Genomic DNA, 19462 nt, shown 5'->3' with positions numbered 1-19462 from the left:
CTCACCTCGGCCGGGCTGCGCTCCCCGCGGGCCTGCGCCGAGCCCGATAAATGGTATGCTATGACTAGAGGTATGATTACGTTATTATTATTAGTAATAATAAGAGTAAATGCTATTTAATTACGGGCGGCCGCATCCTGCTCCCGGCGCCGCCGCCCCGGCAGCTCCGTCCATGTGGCTCCGGAGCGCTTTACTTTCATTTCCAGCCCCCGCTGGAGGCACCGTCTCCCCTCAGCTCTTCCTCCTCGGGTCCTAGAGCGCGGCTTCGCTCGCCTGGCGCCCGGGTGGGCGGCGCGGGCGGCGCACCTGGGGGCGGGGAAGTCCCCCTGCCCCGTGGTAAGCTCATGCCTGGAAACCACCTTTATTTTCTCTAAACGTGGCCTGCCCCTTTCAGGGCTGTTTCGCTGGGCAAGTCTGCATTTCTGGACTGATGCTGGTCAGACTGCGCGCCGCGGCCCTTCCCCCTGGGTGTAAAAAAGCCCCCCGGGTTGCCAGGTGCTTTCACTGAGGGCTCCCCCAAACCTTAGCTGCTTTGTGCCCTTTTCACGGATGAGAACCAATCAGACCCGCCATCAGCCAGTGTTTTGTGCATGAGATCTTTCCAGAAAGGATTTGAGGCTACTTAGAAGATCCAATAGGTGATGGGAGATCTGGCTGTATTTCTTGCACCCCTGGCACCGCCTCCCAGCTGGTCAGGACTAGACTGGATTTGAACCCAGAGCTTCTGATCCCAAACACAATGTCAGCCACGCTATTACTACCTGCTCCATTGATTCCAGAGGACTTCCACATCTCTGTGAGAATTCTCTCAAATTTCCTTCTCTCCACCCCTTAATTTTGTATGTAAATATACGTATGCACTTATATTTACACACATACTTATATATGTGTGTGTATGTATATACACATGTGTATGTGTGCATTTAATTTATTGAGGATCAGCTGTAAGCCTGGCGGACTTTAATAAAAGTTATCTCTTCCCCAAACATTTGTACCTGACACATCTTAGAAGCTGGGATACGGTGGTGGGACAAATTTTAAACATGTAAACACACTGTGGTAAGTGCTAGGTGGGACAGGAACGTGGGGCTGTGTCTACTTACTTAATTCTCACAAAGATCCTGAAAGGTTGGCTTTAGCATGCCCATTTTACAGATGGGAAACTAAGGCTGGGAGATTGACTCCTCCAACGTGGCAATTCTGACTCCAGAGCCTGTGTGTTTTACACAACCTCCTACGATTTCTACTATTTGCCTTAAGGAAGCCTTGGAAGGGGGAAAAAATGCACCTGCACCATCTGAAGTTCTCAGACTCTTTTTCTGTGGATGCTTTCTCTCTCCTCACTACTCTATGATTAAGGAGCAAAAAAGATAGCTTCTGGCATGAAGAGAATAGGCATTTGTATTCAGAAATGAAAAGCAGAGCCCAGAGGCCTTCGGTGTGGGGTTCATTTAAAATGAAGCTTTTTTGGGGCGCCTGGGTGGCTTAGTCGGTTAAGCGTCCGACTTTCGCTTAGGTCGTGATCTCGCGGTTCGTGGGTTCGGGCCCCGCGTCGGGCTCTGTGCTGACTGCCAGCTCAGAGCCTGGAGCCTGTTTCAGTCTGTGACTCCCTCTCTCTCTGACCCTCCCCTGCTCATGCTCTCTCTCTCTCTCTCTCCTAGAAATAAATAAAAAATATAAAAAAAAACAAAAAAAAATAAAATGAAGCTTTTTTTAAATAGAAACCACATTTTTGTTTTTGTTTTAATTTTTTAAGGTTTATTTATTTTTGAGAGAGAGAGAGACAGAGTGTGAGTGTGAGAGGGGCAGAGAGAGAGGGAAACCCAGAATCCCAAGCGGACTCCAGGTTCTGAGCTTACAGCACAAAGCCCGATGTGGGGCTCGAACCCATGAACCGTGAGATCATGACCTGAGCTGAAGTCAGATGCTTAACCGGCTGAGCCACAGAGGTGTCCCCAATATCATGGGTTGAAGGCAGCCACAGTAGAGCCTGGCAGTTTAGGGAAGCAGGGTGGTGTGCTGGCATTAGGAAGGCCAAGGTGGGTCAGAGTCCCAGCTCCCACCACTTGCTAGCTGGGGGACCCTCGACAAGTTTCATAGCTTCAGTTTCCTGATTTGTAAGATAAGGATAAGAACAGGGGCGCCTAGCTGGTTCAGTCAGTTAAGCATCCAACTTCGGCTCAGGTCATGATCTCACAGTTAGTGGGTTCAAGCCCCACATTGAGTTCCGTGCTGACAACCTGGAACCTGCTTGGGATTCTTTCTCTCCCCCTCTCTTTACCCCTCCTGCTCAAGCTTATGCTATCTTTCTCTACTAAGTAAATAAACTTTAAAAAAAATTTTAAAAAGGATAAGAACACCTAATAAACATACCCCCTTTACAATTTACAGTGAAACACTCTTGACAGTTGATCAGACTAGGCACCACTATTTTTATCACTCCCATGTTATGGAGGAGAATGCTGAGGCCAGTCGGATCACTACATCTTGCCTCAAATGAACTAGCTGATAAATGATGTGATTCCACCATCCCAAGCTGCCAGTAAAATAACATTCTTAAAAGACTGTCCATTATTTAAAGGGGATTCAGCTGGACATCAGCTCCCCCTTCAAGTGGACATCAGCTCCATAAACTAAGCCTCCTGAGATGGTAAAGGGCCTTTACAAGATGTCAACCATATGTGGTGGTGTTTTTGAAAGAAAACTCTCACGGCTGGCACCAGCAGGTTGTTTTCTGGGAAGCCCCAAAGTCACTGGGCAGCAAATGTTCTATGTCCACACATTAAAGCCCAAGTAGCAGAAATAGCGACCACCTCTTACTTACCATGGGCCAAGTACATTGTACATGTTGATTCTCTTATTCCTTCCCGCCTAAAATCCTATAAGGTGGTGATTGTTTTTTTACCAATTTTGAAGTGAAAAAACAGGGGCACCTGGTGGCTCATTTGATTGAGTGTCCAACTTCAGCTCACGTCGTAATCCCACCACTCGTGGGTTCGAGCCCCGCATTGGGCTCTGTGCTGATGGCTTGGAGCCTGCATCAGATACTGTGCCTCCCCTGCTCTCTGCCCCTCCCATGCTCATACTCTGTCTCTCTCTGTTTCTCAATAATAAATAAATGTTGACAACAAAAAAAATTGAAGTGAAAGGACACAGAGCGGTTAAGTGATTTGGTAGAAGTCACACAGCTAAGAAAGAGGCAGAAACAGAATCTAGTCCCAGGCCTGTCTACGTACAAAGGCTGACCACTGCACCATGACCCATGACAGGGACATCTGAAGTCTGGATGCATGCCTGATTACCTCTGAGGACCAGTCACCTGAGAGAGTTCCTGGAGAACGGGAGTCAGACACTGTGCTCCCCACTTTGAGGAACTGACAGTTACGCCTTTCAGTTATCCCTTCTCCAGCGATCACCTCCTGCACCAAGCTGAGGCGTGCCATGGTCTGGCCACCAGAGATGCCCGGGGAGAGTCAGAGTGCATGGCAACCTTTGCCACAACCATGTGCAAAGTTTATTCATTCACTCAACAAACACAAATGGTCATTGCCAGGCCTCACGCTGGGTCCTAGACTACAGAGAAACCCATGTCCCTACAGGTCCAGGAAAGTCCCAGATCCCAGCCCTCCAGCCGGGGATCTTAACTTGGGGTTAGGGAAGTACAACTTGAGGCTTAGGTTGGTGATATTAAGAGTACTTTCCCCGTAGGGTCACTCTGAGGATTAAATGAGTCCTTCATGTAAAACAGTGATAAATATGTGACTAACTAAAAATAAGTAATACATTCTTCCAGGAACTAATCATAGAATTCAGATTCTCAAAGGTGAGAGTGACTTAAAAAGAGAGAAGTGGGGGCTCCTGGGTGGCTCAGTCGGTTAAGCATCTGTCTTTGGCTCAGGTCATGATCTCGTGGTTCATGAGTTTGAGCCCCGTGTCCGGCTCACTGCTATCAGTGCAGAACCCATTTCAGATCCTCTGTCCCATTCTCTCTGCCCATCCCCCCCTTGCACACATGTATGTGCGCATTCTCTCTCAAAAATAAACATTTTTTAATGTTTTTTAATTTATTTCTGAGAGAGCGAGCAAGAGACAGCGTGAGCAGGGGAGGGTCAGAGAGAGAAGGAGATGCAGAATCCAAAGCAGGCTCCAGGCTCTGAGCTAGCTGTCAGCACAGAGCCCGACACAGGGCTCGAGCCCACGGACCGTGAGATCATGACCTGAGCCGAAGTCGGACACTTAACCAACTGAGCCACCCAGGCGCGCCCAAAATTTTTTTAAATAAAACAATAAAAAAATTTTAAAACATGGTCACATTATCCCCAACATATATTAGGAAAATGTCCAGGCATAAATAAAGTAGAGTGAACACTCACATGCCCTAGTTTATGCTTTAGCATTAACAGTTTGCTATGTTGCTTTATCACCTATTCATTGATCCATCCTCCACCCAGCAATCTACATAATATTTTTGTTCAAAACAAAACAAAACAGGGTGCCTGGGTGGCTCAGTGGGTTAAGTGTCCAACTCTTAGTTTTAACTGGGGTCATGATCTCACAGTTCTTGAGATCGAGCCTCTGTGCTAACAGAATGGAGCCCGCTTAGGATTCTCTCTCCCTCTCTCTGCCCCTCTCCTGCTCAAGCTTTAGCATTCTCTCTCAACATAAACTTTAAAACAAAACAGGTAACTATTTTTAAAAGATTTTTTAAAATGTTTATTTATTTTTTATATATATAGAGAGAGCACACACAAGCTGGGGAGGGGTGGGGGTGGGGGGACAGAGGATCCCAAGCGGGCTGTGCTGACAGCAGACAGCCTGATGCAGGGCTTGAACTCACAAACTATGAGATCATGACCTGAGTCGAAGTCACATGCTTAACTGACTGAGCCATCCAGACACCCCTAAAAGAGGTAATTTTTTATTTATTCTTTTCTTTTTTAAAAAAGTAAACTATACCCCCACCATGGGGCTCGACCCCAACCCCCCAAGGTTTAGAGTCACAGGCTCTGCCAACTAAGCCAGCCAGGTGCCCCTTAACTTTATTCTTTTTTTTTTTTTGAGATAGAGAGGGCACAAGTGAGTGAGGGAGAGAGAATCCCAATGGGGCAGAGAGGGAGAGAAAGAAGAGGGGCTGACCCAAAGCAGAGCTCGACATCCCGTGATGCGGGGCTTGAACTCACGAACCATGAGATCTCGACTTGAGCCGAAGTCTCACGCTTAACCAACTGAGCCACCTAGACACTCCCACCCTTAATTCTATTCTTTAAAAAAAATTTTTTTTAAATGTCTATTTATTTTTTGAAGGAGAAAGACAGAGTGTGAGCGGGGGAGGGGCAGAGAGAGAGTGGGAGACTGAATCTGAAGCAGGCTCCAGGCTCTGAGCTGTCCGCAGAGCCCAACATGGGGCTTGAACTCACAAACTGTGAGATCATGACCTGAGCCGAAGTCGGATGCTTAATGGACTGAGCCACCCAGGCACTCCCCCCCCTTTTTTTTCTTAATTTTATTCTTTTTTTTTTTAATGTTTTATTTATTTCTAGGAGAGAGACAGCATGAGTAGGGGAGGGTCAGAGAGAGAGGGAGTCACAGACTCTGAAACAGGCTCCAGGCTCTGAGCTGGCAGTCAGCACAGAGCCCGACGCGGGGCTCGAACCCACGAACTGTGAGATCATGACATAAGCGAAAGTCGGAACCTTAACCAACTAAGCCACCCAGGCGCCCCTCTTAATTTTATTCTTAATGCTCTTTTGCATTTACATTTACACTATTTTTATAATTTTCTGTCAGTATTCATTTAAAAATTATTTTCATTTTGGAACAAAAGAATTCTTAAAAGAGAAAATAATCTACTGAAAGCATTTTGTATCGGGAAAATCTCCATAAACATTAGACTCCAATTTAAGCTTCTCCACAGATGCCATCATTTTCTATCTCCTTCACCATTGGATTCTCAGAGCTGGACCAGTGCCTGGTACCTAGTAGATGCTTAATAAGGATTTGTGGGGTGAATGAATTATTTTAATTTTGATTATTTATCAAAGTTTAAAAAGGTCATGTATTCTGATGGGGCGCCCTGGGCTTGAACCCAGGGGAGAATGTGGTTTGAGTGGTTTTTAACAGATGATCTAGCAAACCCCTGCCCACCAGGGGAGGTGACCCTTGAGAGTAGGGGTGTGGGCTCGCCGCCTCCAATGCTGGTAGGCCAGGCATCTTTCTCTAGGGGCCCTGAGCAAGCACTTGCACCCGGTTGGATCTTGGGAATTTCTCTCCACATTCCTCACATGTCTGGCATAATTCAGCCATTTGTTTTTGATCTCACTAAATGGCAAATCGGCAGCCTTGGTAGCTCTTCAGGAAACCAGTTTAAATATTGTTATTTATTCCATTTACGATTGGCAATTAAGTTTGTTTTCAGGATCCACAGTGGAATTTAAAACACTCGGTTAAAGTAAACCAAACTAATCAAAGGCAGCCTGCTTTTCTCTTCAAAACATTCTTTACAAAAGGGGGGGGAGGGGTGGAAGCTATACAACAGAGACAGAAAGATCTAAAACATTCCCCTTCCCCTTATACCCACCTCATACTCACAGAATGACTTTTACATGTATGTTGAAAAGGACCCCAGCCATCTGGCTTCTGTAGTCTCTTAACTTGGGGTGCCTGGCTGGCTCAATTAGTAGAGCATGCTACTCTTTTTTTCCTTATTTTTTAATGCTTTATTTTATATTTGAGAGGGTGAGAGAGAGAGAGAAAGAGAAAGAGAGAGAGTAGGGGAGGGGCAGAGAGATGGAGACAGAATCTGAAGCAGGCTCCAGGCTCTGAGTTGTCAGCACAGAGCCCGAAGCAGGGCTCGAACTCACAAGCAGTGAGATCATGACCTGAGCCACCCAGGCGCCCCAAGAGTATGCTACTCTTGATCACAGGGGCATAAGTTCAAGCCCCATTTTGGGCACAGAGTTTATGTAAAAATATCCAGTTTCTTGTGTACATTACTGTGTAATTTGGGTAGGTTTTTTAACCTCTCTGAGTCTCAATTCTTTGAATGTTGAAAAGAAGAAAGGAGGACCTAAGATGGCTTTAGCCATCTGTCAAAGGCTATAATGCCAGTTTCTGGGCTCAGAAAACAAACTAGCTCTCAGGTGATGAAAGGGAAAGAGAGAGTTGGAGAAAGAGAGATGACAAATTTGCTGTTTGGAAACACTGATAGCTCTGGACTCCTCTGACTCACTGTAAACCCTTGGGTAATCTTCTCTTTTTTAAACCCCAGTCTTNAAGTCGGACGCTCAACCGACTAAGCCACCCAGGCGCCCCTATTATGGTTTTTTAAATGTATTTTTTTATTTTTTTATTTTTTTAATTTTTATGGATTTTATTTTATNAGAGCCCGACGCGGGGCTCGAACCCACAAACCGCGAGATCATGACCTAAGCGAAAGTCGGACGCTCAACCGACTAAGCCACCCAGGTGCCCCTATTATGGTTTTTTAAATGTATATTTTTATTTTTTATTTTTTTAATTTTTATGGATTTTATTTTATTTTTTTCTTACAAATAGTTGATTGTCAAGTTGGTTGTATATTTTTATTTTTGAGAGAGAGCAAGAGCACGAGCATGGGAGCGGTGGAGAATAGAAAGCAGGCTCCACGCTGACAGCAGAGAAACCCAACATGAGGCCTGAACTCACGAAACCTGAGATCATGCCTGAGCCAAAGGAAGTCAGACGTTTAACCTACTGAGCCACCCAGGTGCCTTCAGTCTTCCCATTTTAAAGTGGTATAAGATAGAATCTAGATTCAGGGGCAACCGAGTCTGGATTGTTAAGGATTGTTTTGTGATTTTTAGCTTTAATGTGAAGACGTTCAGACAGAACATCTACTCTCTGGCTCTTCACAAACTCCACTAGGCCCCACTACCTCTTCCTTCCTTCCTTCCTCTCTATTTTAATTAAGTAAGCTCCACACCCAGTGTGGGGCTTGAACTCACAACCCTGGGATCAAGTTGCATGTTCTACCAACTGAGCCAGCCAGGTAACCCGAAGGCTGTGTTTCTGCTAAGAATTCCCTTCCAATCCTTACCCCCCCCCCAAAAAAAAATCCCTTCCAGTCCCGAAAATCCTATGATCCATCAGCTAGGCAAGGACAGGGCAGATCACCTAAGATGTTATACCTCCATCTTCCTTCCCTTTGGGAGGTCTTTGTCAGAGGGCCAAGGAAGGCCACAGGAAGTAAAACTGGAAAAGGGAGCTGGGGATCACCCCAAGGGAAATCCAGACTGATCTGATCAGTCCTAGCTGTAATCAGCACAGGAATAGCATCAGGCCTAATTGGGAGCATCTCAGCCTTCTCAAATGATGACTCATTTTAAGCAAATATCCAGTAACCCTTTCTGGAATCCAGTTCAAATGAGGGAAGTGAAGCACCTGTGAGAGTAATCCCGGAAAAGATGCTGCCAAGTGGGCAGAGTACCTGCCCCGAGGCTCTCGCAGGTTGAGAAAGCTGCCGACAATACTATTAACTGTGTGGGACGAGCCCTCAGCGCTTCAGGTCAACAGCTGTGGGGGCTCACAGCTTGCTGTGGGGCCCAGAGGAAGGTGACTCATTGTGGATGGAGTGCTATGGAAAAGCCTCCCAGAGGAGGTGGCCTTTGACCAGGGCCTTGAATGCAGAGGAGAGGGAGGATGGAAAGAGAACCCACATTTCAGCAGCGGCACGAACCAGGGTACGGAGCTTACGTTCTCCTCTCTGTGCTGGGAGGGGTGGCAATGATGCCTGCTTCCTTTGTGGTTGTAAAGATTAAATGAACTATGGGGCGCCTGGGTGGCTTAGTCGGTTAAGCGTCCGACGACTTTCGCTTAGGTCATGATCTCGCGGTTCGTGGGTTCGAGCCCCGCATCGGGCTCTGTGCTGACTGCCAGCTCAGAGCCTGGAGCCTGTTTCAGAGTCTGTGTCTCCCTCTCTCTCTGACCCTCCCCTGCTCACGCTGTCTCTCTCTCTCCTAGAAATAAATAAAAAATATTATAAAAAAAGATTAAATGAACTGCATGTGAAAAGATCTGGCACATAAAATATTTAACTTTCAATCGCAGGTAAAGCAAAAGCATGTGCGTGGGCCAAATTGTGAGAGGTAACTTTGCAGAAGGCTGCCTGTGTTGATGGTGATTATCTCTGGGTGCTAGAGTTTCTCGGGTAATGTTTGCTTTTTTCTTTATCCTGTTCTATGTTGGTTGAAGTATTTATAGCAAACACGTTATTTATATAATGGATAAAATGTTCTTTGCGAAAAGATTAAAAAAAAAAGCTGTGTTCTGATACCTAAAGAATTCAAACCTACAGAAAAGTGGCAAAAGTGTTCAAAGAACCCCCGTAAACCCCCTCCCCCAGATTCACGTATTGTGAAGATCTGGCTACATTTGCACTCTATATGCATATACACATTTTTCTGAACCGTTGGAGGGTCAGTTGCTGATATCACACCCCTAATTATTTCAGCGTATATTTCTAAGAACAAGGGCAGTCTCCTACATAACACAGCACAATAATAAAAATCAATAAATTTAACGTCGATACTATACTATTATCTAATATACAGTGAAGTGTTGCTAATTGTTTCCATATTGTCCTCAGCAGTCACTTCCTCCCCAGCCCAGGATCCAATCCACGACCACAGATTGCATTTTGTTGCATGTTTCTTAGTCTCCTTTAATCTGCAACGGCTCCTCGGCTTTTCTCTGCCTTTGGTAACAAAGACATTTTTGCAAGAGTGCAGACCAGTTATTCTGTAGCAGAATACACTGTAACTCGGTTTGGGTTTGTCTGCTGCTTCCGCGTGATTAAATTGATTTCATCCACGGCTGACTGGATGGTGATGCTGTGTCCTTCTCAGGGCGTCACATCAGCAGGTGTGCGATGGATGTCACTTTGTCCAGTTACTGATGTTAACACGGACCATTTGGTTAAGATGGTGTCGCAGCTTCTGAATCACAGGGTAGCTCTTTCCCCTTTTTAATGACCAAGTAAGTTGCGGCGATTCTTGTGAAAGGCTTCGAATGACCTCTCAATTTCATGGGACAAAAAAGGCGAGGCTTTCCTCCGAGGAAATGGATACCCATTTCTTGCAGAACAGATCTCCTAGCAGCTTGCCTTCGGGTGTACCAGCCTTTGTCAATAAAGTTACGTGAGGGACGCCTGGGTGGCTCAGTCGGTTAAGCTTCCGACTTCGGCTCAGTTCCTGACCTCACGGTTCGTTGGTTCGAGCCCCGACTGGGGCTCTGTGCTGACAGCTCAGAGCCTGAAGCCTGTTTCCGATTCTGTGTCTCCCTCCCTCTCTCACCCTCCCCCGCTCACACTGTCTCTGTCTCTGTCTCTCTCTCTCTCAGAAATAAATAAAACATTAAAAAAAAAAAGTTACGTGAACGTGATCCTTTCCGGAAGGGCTGAGTCCGCTGGACCGCAAAGCATGAAGGGAATTGTAGTCTCCCTGGGAGCTCGCGGCTACACGCCGCCCTGTGGCCTCCCAGAGAAAGAGCCAGAAGCCGAAAGGGGAGGGAGCAGAGGGAGCCGGCGGAGGCGCGCCGGGACGCGGTGCATCACGGGACTGGTAGTTTGAGGGCGTGCTCCCGACGCGGCCGCCGCGCTCCGTGCCGAAGAACTGGACTACCTTACCCGCCGGGCCACTCGAGCGGGGGAAGGGGAACCCGGCCTGGGCCTTGAACAAATCAAATCGAAGGAAAGAAACTGCCGGCTTTCAAAAATCCTCCTCCTCCGCCATCATCCGCGGTCGTGCGGGGAGCAGGTGGTGTCGGAGACGGGAGTGGCTAGAACTGCCGGGAGAGCTGACGGAAGAGCGGGCCGGGCATCGGGACCGCTGGGCTCGGGGGCGGCGACCCCGACCTGACCTGACCCGGACCCTAAATCAGTCCCCGCCCCTGCCGGGCGGGCGCGCGCGCTCAGGTTGCCTCACGCGGCGGCGGCGCCGCCAGTTCACGGTGAGAGCCGGGGTCCCTTGCCTTTCCCCGTCACCTGCCTGGGATGGGGGCGGTGGGCGGCGCGCCGCTGCAGTTGGGCGTGGAAGGTGTGGCGCCCCTGAGCGCCTTCTGGGCGTCTACTCGGCCTTCTCCCCCGCGCTTCGACGGCCAAGCGCGGAGGGGCTGAGAGAGGGGGTTTGGNCCCACGCCCGCGGAGGGCCGGGGCTGGCGCCGCAGCCCCCGGGAACGACATGAGTCACTGCTGACGCTTCGCGGGAGCGAGAGCCGTGCACCTGAGAAAATCAGCGACTTCGGCGCCTAGAAGGGAAAGAGGCTGTTTGTGTATTTATTGTCTTTGCCGCTGACCCTTCGCAGACCTGGGGCAAATCACGCCACCCGTCTGTGCTTCGCTTTCGGAGTCTTCGCAGTGGACGGTGTAGATGTGCACCGACTGGACTGAGGAATAGGCCCTTTCCCAGCCGAGAGGTTCTGCGTTCCCATGCGACCCTACGTAGGGACCGTTTTTCTTGCCCCTCTCAGAACTGCAAGAGGTGGTGGGTTTCAGGCTGATTTTTATTTGTTTCAGGTCTTCATTCTTGGAGCACCTTCTAGACGCCAGGCCTTAGGTTGCACAGAAGTGATGCCGTCAGAGGATCTGTCAGAGCCTGTCCCTTCTCTGCTAGCAACCTATCAGTGGCTCCGTTAAACGCCACATTATTTAAATGGGCTCTGTGATTTGGGCCTCTTGTTAAATTCTCTTATTTCTTGTTTCCATTTCCCTTCCCTTTTTTGCACCCCAGCCCCACTGGCCTCCTTGCAGTTCCCTCTGACCTCCCCTTCCCTTCCCCCCTCCCAACAAGAGCCTCTGCATTTGCTGTTCCCTTTGCAAGAAGGCTCTTCCCCCAGATATCTGCCTGGCCCTGTCCTTCATGGCCTTCAAGTCTTTATTTCTTTCCTCATAATACTTTCTCTGAGCATCCTGTTTTATTTTTTTATTTTTATTTTTTTTTAAATATTTTTATTTATTTCTAGGAGAGAGAGAGAGAGAGAGAGACAGCATGAACAGGGGAGGGTCAGANCCCCCCCCCCCCCCCCCGTTTTATTTTTCTTCTTGTCATTGTCTTAAGATACTAAATATCTTGTTTAGGACACATGTTTTAAAGAGGGCAGGATTTTTGTTTCATTCACTGCTGTACTCCTGGTATCTGGAGCAATGTCCAGAGCACAGTAGTACTCAGTAGAAGTTTGTTGAGTGAATGATTAGACACCTTCTTACCAAGAAGAATAATTCATGCTTATTGATAAAGATAGGTAAACTTGGGGGGCGGGTGGGGGCTCAGTCGGTTAAGGGTCCAATTCTTTTTTTTAAGTTCATTTATTTGAGAGAGAGGGTGTGCAGCCACTTTGGGGAGGGGCGGAGAGAGAGAGAGGGAGGGAGGAGGGCAGGGTGGGGGAGAGAGAGAATGAGAATCCCAAGCAGGCTCCACACTGTCAGTGCAGAGCCAGACTCGGCCTGAACTATAAACCATGAGATTAGGACCTGAGCTGAAGCTGGGATGCTTAACCGACTGAGCCACCCAGGTGCTCCAAGCATCTGATTCTTGATATCGGCTTGGGTCATGGTCTTGTGGTCATGAGACTGGGCTCCATGCTGAGCATGGAGCTTGCTTGTGATTTCCTCCCTCTCTCTTTCCCTCTCTCTCTCTCTCTCTCTCTCTCTCTGTCACACACACACACACACTCTATCCTCCATATTGGTGTTCCTTGGTCTCCCCCTGATTACATGCCATTTTTTTGGGGAAATGGAGGGTCCTTTCTGCCGGTCTGCTGAGTCCTCCAGGTTGGAAGCTCCTTTCTTCAGCACCTCTGCCCTTGGTCTATTGTGATGGTGGCTCTTGTGATGTAGAGACCTCTGGTCTCCTAGGAACCCGAGACCTGGCCACCACGGGCTGCCCGGTCTCCTGACCAAGGTTGAAATTGTACGTGCGGTGGGCTGACCCCTGTGCCCCACCCCCAGAGACATGCCAGCGTGGGTGGTGGGGCATTTCCTGGGATGGATGACCCGGATCCCGTAGCCATGTTAGTCCTGTTTGAGAAATGGGACCCTCAAACAGAGAGCAGCCAAGATGACCAGGCAGGTGTGTGTTGGGGGCAGGCTCTTTGCCACCGTCAGTCTCAGACTCAATGGCCATTCACCGGGGACCCAGGAAGTGGGCAGCTCCGGACTATGCCTGGTGTCCCAGCTGTGGCAGTCGGGCAGGGAAGCTGAAGTGAGATGGTAACTCTTCAGAGGGTAAAGCATGATTTTACTACTTTCTTGCCACTTTCTCCACTTGGATAGAATTGTTCCTTCCCTACTGCTGTTTTCATTTCTTCCAGTAGTTTAGCTTTTGGAGTCTTCAGAGCACAGGGGGAGGTCAGCTTAAGCCCCTGAAATGGGTTGTTTATTCCTCTGCCCTCCCCAACCAAGGAGCCCTAGGAGAATTCTCTCTTTTAATGAAACTTTGGCCTGCTCAGTTTGCAGATTTCCAGGGGAGTCCAGCAACGTAGCCAGCATGGCCTCTGAAGACATTGCCAAGCTGGCAGAGACACTTGCCAAAACCCAGGTGGCCGGGGGACAGCTGAGTTTCAAGGGCAAGAGCCTCAAACTCAACACTGCGGAGGATGGTGAGTTTCTGCTTGGGCTGGCCCAGGGGAAGGAAAGGAGTGTGTGAATGACCACTTGCTCTTACTCACGTTTGGGCTCGTGCAGCTCCATTATCACGTCATTTGTCCTAGTAGCTCTGTGAGGTCGCTGGACCCATTTCACAGGAAGGCTCAAAGATGATGTGCCCACAAGCACATACAGATTTCTATGCCTGTCGTCACCTGTTTGGAAAGTATCCTTGCGGGTGATGGCTTTAGGTCGCAGGTGAGTGTGTCTTTGGGGGGATAGTAAGCAATGAGGGACAGCAATCCCAGGATGTAGCCGATGACTTCTTACTTCACGACTTTACCCCCACGATCCCAGCCTGGTCTGAGAGTACTGGCTGCCTTCCCCAGGGCTAAGGCCCCCGTGCAGCTGTATTAAAACAATAATCCAGGCCCTCTTGGGAGGTCTAGTCCATGCAGCCGAGTGCCCTTGGGAGAGGGATGGACGCTCCTGTCTGTGTACAGGAACCAGGACTGGAGGGAACTAGGCACCAAAATACAGGCCCTGTCTTTTCATCCCTGGCCAAAGCATGACTAACACCGGTCAGCCCTGAATCCCCTGGTGTCTGGGAGTGAAGGCACCTACATCAGTACCTGTTAAGGCCTTTTGAGGTTCTGGCCCGACCAGGGAAACTGGTCTGGGCTTGCCTGGTTGTCATGGAGTACAGGCAGGCCTGCTCCCCTGCACTGGCTCAGAAATGACTTGAGTCCTTGGGTGGCTGGGAGTGTGGGAGTACATTTTCTGAATCTCTCTGAAAGGCCCTAAGATTTAGAGTTTCTCTCTGTGCTATTATCACTTTTGGTCATGCCTCCTGCCTGAGGGAGGGAGGTAGAAATGTTACCATTTTATAAATAAGGAAAAAAGATTCGGAAGAGCTAACTTGCCCAAGATCACACAGCTGGTAAATAGCAGAGCCAGGATTTTAACAGATGTCCAGCTGAATCCTTGTGCCTGTGTTTCTCAGTAGACATTCAACTCAGTTCGGAAACAGGAATTTGCTATTAAATGCCATTCATTGGGGCGCCTGGGTGACTCAGTCAGTTGAGCATCTGACTCTTGATTTCAGCTCAGGTCGTGATCTCAGGGTCGTGGGATCAGTCCCTGTGTTGGGCTCTGTGCTGTGTGGAGCCTGCTTAAGACTCCACCTCCGTCTCCCTCTCCCTCCTTCCCTTCTCTCCCTCTGCTCCTCTCCCCTACTCGCTCATATGTGCACTCTCTCACTCTCTCTAAAATAAATGCCATTCACCAAATACCTAGTCAGACAGTCTTAAGTGCCATGCAAACAGTATCTCAGTTTATCCTCACAAAAGTCCTTGAGATAGATTTCATCCACCTGGGGCGCCTGGGTGGCTTAGTCAGTTAAGCGTCCGACTTTCGCTTGGGTCATGATCTCGCGGTTCGTGGGTTCGAGCCCCGCGTCGGGCTCTGTGCTGACTGTCAGCTCAGAGCCTGGAGCCTGTTTCAGAGTCTGTGTCTCCCTCTCTCTCTGACCCTCCCCTGTTCACGCTGTCTCTCTCTCTCTCTCTCTCCTAGAAATAAATTAAAAAAAAAATAATAATAATAAAAAAAAGATTTCATCCACCTTTTGTAGATGGAAAACTGAAGCCCAGAGAGGTGATAGGACTTGCCTAAGGGCACAGTAGGGCAGTGAAACCTGCTGCACTGATTAGAACCCAGCTTGTCTAAGCATGCAGATGGGGCACTTGGGTGGCTTAGTCACTTAAGTGGCCGATTCTTGATCTCAGCTCAGATCTTGATCTCAGAGTCTTGAGTTCAAGCCCCACTTTGGTCTTGGCGCTGGGCTTGAAGCCTACTTAAAAAAAAAAATCCATGCAAATAACCACTTCACGAGTGCAGGCTGGATATGCTGCGTCCGTTTTGTAGGTCACCAGGAAGGCCCAGCTTACAGCTCCAGCTTCTGAGGCACTCCTAACCTGGAGTAGGAGGGAGGTACTCAGATAACTTCCAGGAGGCAGAAGGTGAGGCATGCTCTGGGAAATGTGAACAGAAAGTTCTGAGAAGAAAGGCGATGGACAGGGATTACTTCTAGTTGGGGAGGGCCTGGGAAGTCTCCATGGGTGAAGTAGTGTTTGAACTGTCCTTGAAGGAGAAAGGGCACTGTAGGCAGGGAGAACCACATGAGTTAGGCACGAGAGCTGAGACACATAGGATGGGCTTCGGAGTAAGGAAATCAGAATCCCATAGGGCGCGCAGGGCAGAGGCCCTTGAATGCTGTGCAGAGGAGCCTGGCGGCCTTATCCTGGGCCCAGAAAGGGACTCTGTGTTGGCCAGGAGTGAGCTGGCACAGTCCAGAGAGGGCAAGGGCCTGTGTGAAGAAGCCCTGAAACTGGTGGTGAACAAGGCGCTGTTCACTTATCAGCAGGTCATTTAAGGTCCAAAGAAAGGATTTTTCTGCTTTACATGGCCGAGTCGTAAACACACGGAACTGGATAGTTTGAGGTGGTGGAGGCTGAAATGCGGGCCCTGCGGCCCAGCCCAGCCCAACGACGGGGTTATTCAGGGGTGGTTGGGACCTGTCCCTAACCTGTTGCTAAGTCACGTATATATAACTCTAATTGGATTGAAAACCAAGAGAGAGAAGCAACCCAGCGGTGATCTCCTCGCTCTCCTTTCCCGGGTTGGTGCTCCTTCTACCAGGCTTGCTTTGTGCTTGTGACTCTCCCCAGGGCTGAACTTCTGCACGCCACCCGTGAATCTCTGTACTTCTGTCACTTATGCAGTGCCTGTCTTCCTTTGGGGCCCTGACAGCTGTCACCTTACTCTTAAGGGCTGCATAAATATTCCCCTGAGCAGCTCTCTGCCCTCCTTAGGACCATCCCTAACCTGGCCGGTCCCTGGATGTTAAGAGGGGCTCCGTTTTGGAGCAGGTCTTCCGAGATTTCAGCCCTTGCGTTGTGAGCTGGCTGCAGAGGGGCCCTGGGCAGCGGGGACCCTGGAGTTGCAGCTCCACGGTGGTCATGGGGGGTGGGGGGGCTTCCTGCCAGGGGGCTGCATAAAGCTCATGGTTGTGCACAGAAGCAAGGATGCGGGGAAGGGCACACAGGTAGAGGTTTGGAAGACCAGTCTGAAGCCTGGCTCTGCTGTTTTCCTGAATTCCTGGGCAGAGTTGCTTTATTCTTTTTTTTTTTTTTTAATGCTTTATTAATTTCTGAGAGAGAGGCAGTGTGAGCAGGGGAGGGTCAGAGAGAGAAGGAGACACATAATCCAAAGCAGGCTTCAGGCTCTGAGCTGGCTGTCAGCACAGAGCATGACACGGGGCTCAAACCCACAAACTGTGAGATCATGACCTGAGCTGAAGTCGGATGCTTAACTGACTGAGCCACCCAGGTGCCCCCAGAGTTGCTTTATTCTTGAAACCCCAGCTTCCCTTTCTAGGTGATGGGAGGCTCTTCCCTGGCCTGCCTTCCTGGTTGTGACACAAGGAAAGGAAAATGAGTGCTGGCCACCACTCTCTGGCCGTGTGACCTTAGGCAGTTAGTACCTTCTCTGTGTCTCCACTCACTCAACTGTGAAGTAGATGTAACAGTAACTGCTTGAGTAGGTGTGGGAGAGAATGCTAAGTGCTCCTCTCTGGGGGGCATAGTCAGAAGCTGAGGCCGAGTCCAGGAGCTCATGACCCAGTGAGGAAGGGGGTATGAACAACGTCTCCACATAACAATCAAGTTGTCATGTGGAAGAGTGTGAAATTGTAGCAGGCGGCGGCATTTGCAAGGAGACCGGGGCTGTGAAACCTGCCAGGCAGGTTGGGAGTTTAGCTGCTGGGGTGGAGACCGAGGGAGGGGGTGTGTGCAAAGGCCCCACTGGGACAGCTTCTCAGGGAGCTCCCAACACTGTCCATCTCTTCCCCATCACGTCACCTCCCGCATCTTGTGTGCCAGCCAAACTAGATGGGCTTTGTCTTGGGGGCCTGGGTGGCTCAGTCGGTTAAACGTCCAGCTTCGGCTCAGGTCATGATCTCACGGTTCGTGGGTTCGAGCCCTGTGTCGGGCTCTGTGCTGACACAGAGCCTGGAGCCTGTTTCGGATTCTGTGTCTCCCTCTCTGACTCTCCCCTGCTCACACTGTCTCTTTCTCTCTCTCTCTCAGAAATAAATTAAAAACATTAAAGAAAATTTTTTTTAAAAAAGATGGGCTTTGTCTTGTGCATCTGGTGTGTTTTTGTTCAGATTGTAAACTTTTCATACAGGCTTGTTATAGAACACAGAAATATGGAAATAAGGCAAAAAACCATACCTTCATTATCTCCCAGCCCAAGATACAACTACTGTTAATTTTGGTGCATTTTCTTTCCAGTTTTTTTTTTTAAAAACATAGCTGAGTTCATTCATTCATTCTTTCTCTTTTTTTTAATAATTGGGATCATAATGACAGAATCTTTAAAAGTTGCTTTATAACTTGGTACATGAAGGATATATCAAGCAGATGATGGAAAAGCACAGAATCACCCATAATCCCAGCACATAGAGATAATTCTTTGAACATTGGGTTTCTATCCTTTTAGACTTTGGTGTCAGGGTGTGTGTGTGTGAGAGAGAAAGAGACAGACAGGTGTGGAGAGGGAGGGGGAGAGAGAGAATACATTTAATTTTTTTGTTTTTGTTTTATTTTTTAAAGTTTATTTTGAGAGAGAGTGCGCATGTGCGTGCCAGTTAGGGAGGCGTGGAGAGAGAGGGAGAATCCCAAGCAGGCTCCTCATTGACAGTGGAGACTGATGGGAGGCTTGAACTCAAATCATGAGATCATGACCTGAGCCAAAGTGTAGAGTCAGATGCTTACCCAACTAAGCCACCCAGGTGCCCTGTATGTATTTTTTAATAGGCATAACATTTTAAATGTGTGGTCAGATAAACACGGGTGGAAAATCTCATCATTCACTTATCACTATGACATGAGTATTTTTCAAGTCAGGTAGAACACCTGTGGCACTATTCATGATGACGTCAGTGTAACTGTATATTGTAGCCCAGTGAATCAACCTGTTCTCTGCTGGTGGGCGTTTAGTTTGTTTGGGACTTTTCATTGTAACAAAAAACAATATAGTCATGAGCACCCCATGCATGAGTCCTGTAACACTGAGCGCCTTCATGTGGTTGTACCCCCGGCCCTTAGACTTGGATGCCGGTTCCCCACTTGGCCTCATGCACCCCTTGTGCAGGGAGCCTCCGCACACACCACCTATAAGGTGCTTTAGGCCCCTTCTTTGCCCCGTGCAGCCAGTTTCTTTCCTCCTTTGACTCCCGAGCCTTCTACACACATGCCTGCTTTAACACTCACTGCAGAGGAATACCATGTCCCCTGGTAGAATATGGGCCTGTCCGATTCTCCTTTGCAAGCCAGAGCCCAGCACCCAGCAGACATACTAGTGCTTTTGGAATTGGGAGTGACGAGGTGGTGGCCAGGCTCTCTTCTGCTGTAGCTGTTCGTGACTCCGGAATCTGAGGGTCTGTTCTTTGGTCCTGGCAGCCAAAGATGTGATTAAAGAGATTGAAGACTTCGATGGCTTAGAGGCTCTGCGCCTGGAGGGCAACACGGTGGGCGTGGAGGCAGCCAGGGTCATTGCCAAGGCCTTGGAGAAGAAGTCAGAGTTGAAGGTAAGATTTGCAGGGCAAGCAGGCCCAGACTGGTTGGGGATAAGCTTCCACTCGGGCCGCCACAACCCCTGCCTATGTCTAGACCCTCCTAGGGTCCTGCCTTGTTGGCAGTCACCGAGAGCAGCTCTTGTTGCTCTGGCCTCCCAGCATTGGCCAGGGCTCCTTTCCCTGTGTGATGTGTCCATTTGGGTCCCCCA

The 19462-nt window shown here is 48.9% G+C and overlaps 2 protein-coding genes across 3 annotated transcripts in view; one reads left to right on the top strand and one right to left on the bottom strand.

Annotated features, from left to right (window-relative positions):
- ZC3H7B (zinc finger CCCH-type containing 7B) overlaps positions 1–409 on the bottom strand; it is a 55483-nt gene extending 55074 nt beyond the window's left edge. The window contains 1 exon segment of the mRNA XM_077757942.1: positions 6–409. The gene's annotated coding sequence lies outside the window, so the exon portion shown is untranslated.
- Positions 410–10740: 10331 nt separating this feature from the next.
- RANGAP1 (Ran GTPase activating protein 1) overlaps positions 10741–19462 on the top strand; it is a 32112-nt gene continuing 23390 nt past the window's right edge. Inside the window, exons 1-3 of one of the 2 annotated variants that reach the window (XM_077757941.1) lie at positions 10741–10983; positions 13480–13629; positions 19138–19265. In XM_077757941.1, coding sequence (XP_077614067.1) covers positions 13518–13629; positions 19138–19265 — 240 coding nt within the window. In that variant the 5' untranslated portion in view covers positions 10741–10983; positions 13480–13517. Of the gene's footprint in view, positions 10984–12948; positions 13101–13479; positions 13630–19137; positions 19266–19462 lie in introns of those variants that run through there. The other variant, XM_077757940.1, reaches the window with a different exon arrangement.

This window comes from Crocuta crocuta, unplaced genomic scaffold (assembly GCF_008692635.1).
Source record: "Crocuta crocuta isolate KB4526 unplaced genomic scaffold, BGI_CrCroc_1.0 scaffold143, whole genome shotgun sequence".
NCBI lineage: Eukaryota > Metazoa > Chordata > Mammalia > Carnivora > Hyaenidae > Crocuta > Crocuta crocuta.
The sequence above is the reverse complement of the archived record's forward strand: the minus strand, read 5'-3'. Positions and strand labels throughout refer to the sequence as shown.